This window comes from Leopardus geoffroyi, chromosome D1, assembly GCF_018350155.1.
Source record: "Leopardus geoffroyi isolate Oge1 chromosome D1, O.geoffroyi_Oge1_pat1.0, whole genome shotgun sequence".
Lineage (NCBI taxonomy): Eukaryota > Metazoa > Chordata > Mammalia > Carnivora > Felidae > Leopardus > Leopardus geoffroyi.
In genome coordinates this window covers 49,941,945-49,950,980 of record NC_059329.1, presented here as the reverse complement: position 1 = coordinate 49,950,980, position 9,036 = coordinate 49,941,945, and the positions used below count along the sequence as shown (strand labels likewise).

At 36.2% G+C, this 9,036-nt stretch overlaps 1 protein-coding gene across 1 annotated transcript; it reads left to right on the top strand.

The window, feature by feature from the left end:
* The first annotated feature begins 7,470 nt into the window (after positions 1-7,470).
* On the top strand, positions 7,471-8,438 carry LOC123600397 (dynactin subunit 6-like). Its single transcript, XM_045482465.1, has 2 exons — positions 7,471-7,627; positions 8,095-8,438. Exons 1-2 carry the CDS (start codon positions 7,471-7,473, stop codon positions 8,436-8,438), a joined length of 501 nt encoding a protein of 166 aa, XP_045338421.1.
* Positions 8,439-9,036: the final 598 nt, after the last annotated feature.

Genomic DNA, 9,036 nt, shown 5'->3' with positions numbered 1-9,036 from the left:
CAATGATATACAGCAGGGATTATTATTCTTTTTACAGACAAGGGGAAACCCCATTTCAAATATTTCACCAAGGTCACTCAGCTCTTCAGTGACAGAACTGGGCTTGAACTCTGGCCTTCTGATTTAAGAGTCCATGTGTATTTAATGATACTGTGTTTCCTTCCCATTCTGAAACCCCAGCAGGGAGTAGTTTTACTCCATTCTCCATTGCTGCCAGACAATGTGTCTCTAGGGAATGCGGTACTCATTTTTTCTGAGAGGAAAACACAATGTTAACTCATACAACATAATAATTTTATGGTTTGAATGAAAAAAAATTGCTCCTGTCAAATTCAACTTATATTACAAGACTGAATAAAAATTTTATGTACTGGGTGAAGGAAAAATAGAGAAAAAAGTATCCTGAGTGGATGAGCTTAAATTATCTCTCATTTGAATGAGTTCATTTCCCAAAGAGAGTTTCATCAGGCTTTTTAATTAAGAACAAATTGTTCATCTAGAGTCAGTAATTTTCCAGTGACCTCTTCTTAACACTCCCATCTAAGGTGACAGAAATGACAATAGGACTTTCAAATTAAAAATGTCAAGCTCTTGCAGATATTGGGCCCTTCAGTTCAGTAACTGAGTCAGGGAAAGGAGGTGACTTGGGGGAAATAGTAACATTTTAGCCAAATTTCTCCCCTAAAATAAAACTCAGTGGTGTTAAAGAGGCCTTAAGTTTGGCAGAAATTGACACTAGAGATTGGATACATCCAGTAAAGTGTTTAAACAGGAAAATGTATGCAAATACACACACACACACACACACACACACACACACACACACACACACACAAGTATGTTTATGTAACATTGCCTCAACATGGAAAAAATTCAAAAGGATACTTCCAAAGTTGCTAATATGATGTTATTACAGCAGTAGTTGCAAGTGGGGTAGAGGGCAAGTAAGATGGGAAAAGGGAGAAGGAAGCAAAAGAAAAGAAAAAAAAAATAACAAAATACAAAGTATGAATGATAGGATAACTTTTATTTTTTATATAAATTTTTATGTGTGTACAAATCAAAATTTTAAGGGAAATATTATAGCAGGTGTTTTATGAGATACTAAAGCATTTGAGAACCCTGAGGAATAAATACTGTGTCAGGGACTGTAGGGGATGAGGCTCAAGAGCTGGGTAGAGACAGGAGTAAGGAAGGCTAAATGCAGAATGTAATGGAGCTTAGATTCCTTTGGAGGTCAAGGGAGAGCCACGGGGAAGTTGTAACTAGGAGGGTAACTGTTTTAAACTTGAGTGTTAGGTCATTTTTTGTGTGATTAGATAGGACATAGGAGGAGGGAACTAATGATCCTTAGTGATGAGTTCCTACACTAGGGCAGTGGTAATAGGATCAGTTCAAAGTACAGAAATTCAGAAAAAATAAGTGGTAGTGCCATCATTATCTTTACAAGTACTACTTTACATGTTCACTATGACTACACTATTACTATTACCATACCTTAAGCGCAACTATTTAATTAGCACTTACTGTGTACCAGGTGCTACATCTAAAACCATGTTTGTTATCTTAATTAACTATTACAGTAACCATGAAAGATGGGCACCTGGATGCCAAATACTGTACAGAGCATCATGTGAGGCATGAGAAAGTGACCTTAGCAAAGAGAAGAATCAAACAGAAACCAAAATTTTCAAGACAAACATGGCTTAAAAACCAAGCCATGATATGTAACAGAAGCTACTACACTCACATGATTTTGACACCAAATCATTCAGATCCAAATGTTCTCCAAAATGATCACAAACTATTTTGACAGTAAATCCCCACATGCATGCATTCCAAAGATAAGAGCCCACTTCTTCCAACAACTCATCTGCTTTACAAACCCTATCCCTGCCCAGAACATACTTACTAATTTACACCCTGAAATCACTCCATGACTAACTCTAGTTACTAATAACCTCTAATCATTACAGAAATTCAAATATAAACTACTATGAGGTATCACCTCACATCTATTAGGAAAACTATCAAAACAAAATAACAAGTATTGGAGAGCATATGGACAAACTGGAAAGCTTGTGTACTATTGGTGAGAGAGTAAAATGGTGCAACCACTATGGAAAATAGTATGATGGCTCCTCAAAAAACAAAACAAAAAAACACACACAAAAAAAATAGAATTATAATATGATCCAGAAACCCCAAGTCAAAAACTAAGTCTACATCAAAAAAAAATTGAGAGGAAGATCTTAAAGAGATAAATGTACACACATTTTCAAAGCAGCATTATTCAAAATAGCCAAAAGGTAGAAGCAACCCAACTGCCCATCTACAGACAAATGGATAAACAAAATGTAGTGTGTGTATGTGCGTGTGTGTATATATGTGGTAGAATACTATTCAGCCTTTAAAAGGAAGGAAACTCTGACTTGTGCTACAACACTGATGAATCTTGAGAACATTACTCCAGGTGAAATAAGATAGACGCAAAAAGACAAATATGGTATGATTCCACTTATATGAGGTGTCTAAAGTAGTCAAATTCGTAGAAGCAGAAAGTAGAGTGGTGGTTACCAACGACTTTCAGGGAGGGGAGGAGCAGTGAGTTAACAGAGAGTTTCAGTTTTGCAATATGAAAAAATCATGGACATCTGTTGCACATCAGTTTGAATATAATTAACAGTAGTGAACTGTACCTTTTAAAATTGTTGACGGGAACCTGGGTAGCTCAGTCGGTTAAACGCCGGACTCTTGATTTTGGCTCAAATCATGTTCCCAGGGTCCTGAGATCAAGCCCCACATTGAACTATGCACTGGCATGGAGCCCGCTTAGAATTCTGTCTCTCCTTTTCCCTTTGCCCCTCCGCACTCTCACACACATGTGCTCTCTCTCTCTCTCTTGCTCTCTCTTTCTTAAAAAAAATGGTTGAAATGGTAAATTTAATGTTATATGTTCTTTACCACAACTAAAAATTTAAAACAAAACCTTCTAAACTCCTTTCTGTGACCTCCTTCTTTGCAACTACTACTAGGACATATGAGATGGGACTCTCCCATACTCAACAAGTTTATAAATTCAGTTCTGTATGATCAGCAGCCTTCCCTCATGATTTCTGGGGGACTTAGTGTGCCATGTACACCCTGCAGGTCACAAGTCCACAAATACAGTGCTCAAGAACATGGGCTTTGAAGACAGACACATTACAGGCCCTTGAAGTTCTGGCATTCACTAGCTGTAAAATTTGGGGAAATGTATGAAACCTCTCTGATACTTCCTTCTTCACATGGGGACAGAATAAGAGTGCTTACTGCATAGGGTCATCGTGGGTATTAAGTATGATAATAAATGAAAGTCTGGCATAGTGCCTGGCACACAGTAAGATGGTGCTTAATAAATGTAGCTTCTGATAGTGCTCTGTGCCCATTGATACCATTCCTTCCACTACTCCATCATTCTGAGTGGAAAGTGGGAAGGATTCCTGCCCCCTCCATCTGATGCTTCCTTTCTGTTTATTTCCTAAACTACCATTTATTAAGCTCCTACCAAGTGCCAGGCCCTGGGCTAGGCATTGGGAGTGTGATACACAAGTGCTACATCATAAATGAGTTTCACCTCTGGTAGTGGAGTGAACATGCACTCAAATAATACACAAAAGTAAACTGGAAGTGTGAGGTGAAGTGCTGAGAGTGAAGGGAGCACAAAAACATCTACCGTCAGGGTTCCAAATTAAAACACAAGTTTTACATTTGTTACATATGTGCAATAACTAGTTCCAACATGTGAGAGCGCTGGTATATACTGGGCACTCAATAAATCTTAGCTTCCTTTTATTTTAAGATACTTAGAAGCTTTGTTCTGCTTCTTTCAATATGTTATTATCCATAAATCTACTAGAGTCACAAGTTATAATAGGAGGTAGAATATCCTACAAGAGAAAGTCAGTGACTAGAGTGTTGTAAATTTTTGTTCTAAAATTTCTGGAGGTCAGAATCCCAAGGGATAAGCAATGTAAAATTAAATAATATAAAATTAAAGAGGATAATGATATGTAAGCCTCTATTACTGTAATGGTATGTAATAAGAACTTAGCAAACTTGATTTTTATTTTCCTCACTTGCATTTGCTTTAGATGCTATACAAAACAATGTAAAATAAATTCTCAATATATCTTTGTCTTTGAAATCAATCAATCAATCAATCACTGTGTTACAGTGGTTTTAAAACCCCATCTGCAGGAAAGTTAGTAGTGGTTGTAATAATAATAATAATAATAATAATAATAATAATAATAATAATAAATTGTTTTATTGTGGGAGACTGAAAATAAGCTGGATAAAGGGTCTAAAGACAGAATCCATTAGCTTTGTTTCTTCTTCACAACACCTCTGCCCTTTTAAAAATAATTCCACCAGTTCAGATCCTTTTTGAGAAGAGGATCCAGAAACAGAGTACAATTACTCTTGAGGCTTTCCCTCTCTTTTCTCCCAAAAAAGAGGGAAAAAATTAAATCAACTTCCTATATGCATGGTACTAAATATTTTTACATCTAATATCCCATTCTCCTCATAGCATCTCTGCAAAATGAAACTAGTGTTCTCATTTTCCAAATGACAGACATGAGACTCAGAGATGTTCTACAACCTGCCTTGAATCACACAGCTGGTAAGATTCCAGGTCTGTGTGACCAGCAATCTGGTGTTAGTTCCAATTTCTTACCCTGGCAGGAGCTGTGACAGCTCCTTAACTGTTTTATTATTCTCAAATTATCCAGAAGGATGCCAGATCCAAGTATAACTTTTTCTGGAGATACTTAAAAATTGGAAAGCTGCAACAGGTACTGATCTGAATAATCTTGACTTTGAAAGCTTCTCAAGTTGTTGTAACTAAACAGATCACAAAAGAAAAGCTATCATAAATATTGCAGCAAGTTAAACTTTCTTTGGAGAAAGTTTCTGAATTCCATGTCTATGAATATCAAAGAAATAAGAATTGCAAGTGGGTATCCATATAATGCTGTGTTAACATTCACTGCTCATTCTCCCTCCTGCTTCAATGGTGGAAAAGATTAATATATCATTCAGTTAATACAAAGTGTAATTTATTTCCAGAGTGCTATGTTTCCTTTATAGCATCAAATCTGGCAGCTCTACACAAGTGCTGTTCTGTCAAGTGGAATAACGCTTTCAATGAACTTGTCTCTGGAATATCAAATGTGTAATCTGCTGCACAACACGCAATCCTACTGCTCAAGCCCTCATCATCTAGTCTACTGGCTTCCACATAAAAAAAAAAAAAAAAACACTCCAAGGCCCTGACCTCAATAAGATGCAAACCAGCCACCAGAATCTACAAGATTAGTTCTAGTTTGTTCAAGTCCCATTCTGCAATTCTGCTTCTGTAACCACTGAGCATAAAGAGGGTAGGAATATTTCACAAACTCTAAAGTACTCTGGCCCTGGACAGACAATACTCTACAGAACAATGAGATTTATATTGCTTCTCCCAAGAAGACTGCATTCCCATGGAATCCTAATACCCTCTCCTGGGACCCTCATTGGGTAATGCTTAGATGCTCCAAAACCTACACCTTGGCCAGCAACTAGGTTTTGCCGTTCTGTCATACTGCCCCAGTTCTTTAACAGAATTTTATCCAGCTAGACATCATGCTTCTAAGAAACAACAAAGGCAACTCAAAAATATCTACTTTGCTAGTAACAATGAGCCCAGACCCTTTCCTTCCATGAATTCATTCCTGGGCTGTTCTTTTCTGATCTTTTTCCCCTTTAGCTACCACGAGACCTCAAGATTTACTTGTGGCTCCCAGAACATGAACTTTGTGTTTCTGTCTCATCTCTCCCAGTGTAAACTCAGGTTCACCTAAGGACTGTGTGAATTTGGCTTATCCAATTCATTTAACAAAAAGAATACTTATATGTGCCAGCATTATTCTAGGTGCAAAGAATAACAAAGAAAGTTATATAAAGTGATAGATGCTAAAAAGAAAAACTAAATCAAGAAAGTAGATGGGGAAGGATAACTCAAATGCAAACAGGGTCATCAAAGAAGGCCTCACTTTGGAAGTGATATTTTAGCAAAGACCTAAATGAAATGAAGGAGAAGGCTGCTAGTTGAGCTGCCTCAGGTAAGAGTAACCTGCCAGATGTAACAGTCATGGAGAACATGAATGATAGAGTCAAGTGGGTCTATCTCTTGCTATTTAAGAAAGGATCAACATATTGCTTATTACTTATTTTCTCTGAGCCTCAATGTTTTCAACTATAAAAATCTGAAAGGAGTTTTTAGTTTCAGTGAGATAATATACATAAAACTCAAGTCACTTCATTGCAGCTCCATCAATGTTGTTTAAATAGATAAATGATATATAAGTAGACAGAGAGATGGGCAGATTGACAAGAGAATATGGTAAAGTAGGATAGGATTAGATAGGACAGAAGAAGATGCAACAGGGCAGGATAGCTCAAGATGGCCACATGGGTAGTTAGAGAGATAATATCCATCTAGACCCAGAGAATTCAACCTTACTACTTAGCCCCCACTTAACTGGGGCACCTAGCTACACAATCCATCACGAAGTCTCCTGATTTGTGTCCTAGACATAGCTCTAACACTAAAAATTAGTGTGACTTTGGCTAACTCATCCAGTACTTTTGAGTTTTATGTTCCCATCATTTAAAGAGACCAAAGCACACTAAATAATTGTTATGGCTTCTTCAGGTCTGTTACTATATGTTCCAATAACGCCCAAAATTTATTTTTATGGGCTTTACCACAGTTAAATAAAGGAGTGATATTTACACAAAGGGATATAGGTTTTGTCATTTCTTAAAAATAGCAAGAAACAGTCTCCAGAATATATCATGTTAGGCCACAAAACAAATCTCAATAAATTCAAAAAAGACTAAAATAACATTATGCATCTTTTCCAACCACAACGATATGAAACTAGAAGTCAATCCAAGAAAAAATTTGGACAGAACACAAATACATGGTGGCTAAATAACATACTACTAAAAAATGAAAGGGTCAACCAAAAAATCAAAAAGTAAATAAAAAAATACATGGAGACAAATGAAAATGAAAACATAATAGTCCAAAATCTTTGGGATGCAGCAAAAGCTGTTTGTTCTAAGAGGGAAGATTATTGCAATAGAGGACTCCATCACAAAATAAAAAAAAAATCTCAAATAAACAAACTTTGTATATATCTAAAGAAGCTAGAAAAAGAAGAACAAACAAATCCCAAAGCCAATAGAAGTAAGGAAATAATAAAGATTAGAGCAGAAATGACTAAATTAAACAAAAGAACAGTTCAATGAAACCAGGAGCTGGTTCTTGGAAAAAATAAAATAAAATTGATAACCATTTAGCCAGACCCAACAAAGAGAGAGAAAGGACTCAAATAAATAAAATCAGAAATGGAGGAGAAATAAGACAAGGTCCAAAGCATGGCAGAGAAGGCTGAAAAGAGTGTGAAGATTGCTCCTGGAGCAGTTGTGTATATAGAAAGTGAAATTTGGGGCGATATTACTATAGGATCTAGGACAGTGATTCACTCTAAAGCATGGATTATTGCAGAAGCTTGGCCAAGAGTGATCGGTGAAGGTAATTTAAAAGAAGAACAAGTGTGCAACTACATGGATGGAACTAGAGGGCATTATGCTAAGCAAAACTAGAGAAAAGACAAATCTATGACTTCACTCATATGAGAACTTTAAGAGACAAAACATGTACATAAGGGAAGTGAAGCAAAAATAATATAAAAACAGGGAGGGGGACAAAAATATAAGAGACTCTTAAATATGGAGAACAAACAGAGGGTTACTGGAGGGGTTGTGGGAGGAGGGATGAGCTAAATGGGTAAGGGACATTAAGGAATCTACTCCTGAAATCATTGTTGCACTATACGCTAACTAACTTGGATGTAAATTAAAAAAATAAATTGAACAATACTGTATTATAAAACTAAATAAAGATAAATAAATAAATAAATAAACTAACTAAAACATAAAAGAAGAACAGGTGCTTATCATAAATGCTTACCCTAATAATATCACCCTTGATGCTTGAAGATCCAAAGCCGAAACCTATGATCGATGGCAACAATAATGTGTTTGACGTTGGCTGTTATTTCCAAACCATGAAAATGGGACACAATGCAATTGAATCAAAAGCATATGTGGGCAGAAACATAATATTGACAAGTAGTTGCATCATTGGGGCTTGCTGCAACCTGAATACATTTGAGGTCATCCCTGAGAATACAATGATCTACGGTACAGACTGCCTTTGTCAGGTGCAGACTAACCGACCACAGCCCCAGACACTACAGCTGGATTTTCTGATGAAAATCCTGCCCAAATACCACAACCTAAAGAAGACTATGAAAGGAAGCTCAACTCCAGTTAAGAACTAAGAACAACATATGACGTCAAGATAACAGTTTGTTATATTTTTGAAAGGGCCACAGTGTTTATGCACTCTTACCAATTCACAGAATAATATATGTTGACTTTATTTTGTAAAATTGAGTCAGAGAGGAAAGTAATGGATTTTCCTTGTAACTGTCCTATATAATTTATATAAAATGCATTATTTTCTTCTATCCTTATTGCTTTCCTGAGAATTTACAGATTTGGTTCAATTTTCTTTTGTCATATAAAATGTTGGCTATGATTTTGGTTGTATAAAAGACTCCCTGTGATAAGAAAGGGCATATTATTATGTATTTCTATTCTAGCATAAACTATACTAAATAAAAATGCTAATGACAAAAAATAGAAATAAAAACCAACACCACAGAAATACAAAGGATTATAAGAGAATACTATGAAAAATTATATGCTCATCAATTGGACGACGTAGAAGAAATGGATACATTCCTAGAAACATATAACCTCCCAAAACTGAGTCAGGGAGAAACAGAAAATTTGAGCATACCAGTTACTAGCGATGAGATTGAATTGGTAATCAAACAACTTCCAACAAACAAAATCCAGGACCAGATGGCTTCA

What these genes read in the sequence shown, in the direction of transcription:
- LOC123600397 (XM_045482465.1), top strand. Translation starts at nt 7,471, where the DNA reads ATGGCAGAGAAGGCTGAAAAGAGTGTGAAGATTGCTCCTGGAGCAGTT. An exon ending in GCCAAGAGTGATCGGTGAAG is followed by an intron (nt 7,628 to 8,094) that starts GTAATTTAAAAG and finishes TGATGCTTGAAG; the next exon opens with ATCCAAAGCCGAAACCTATG.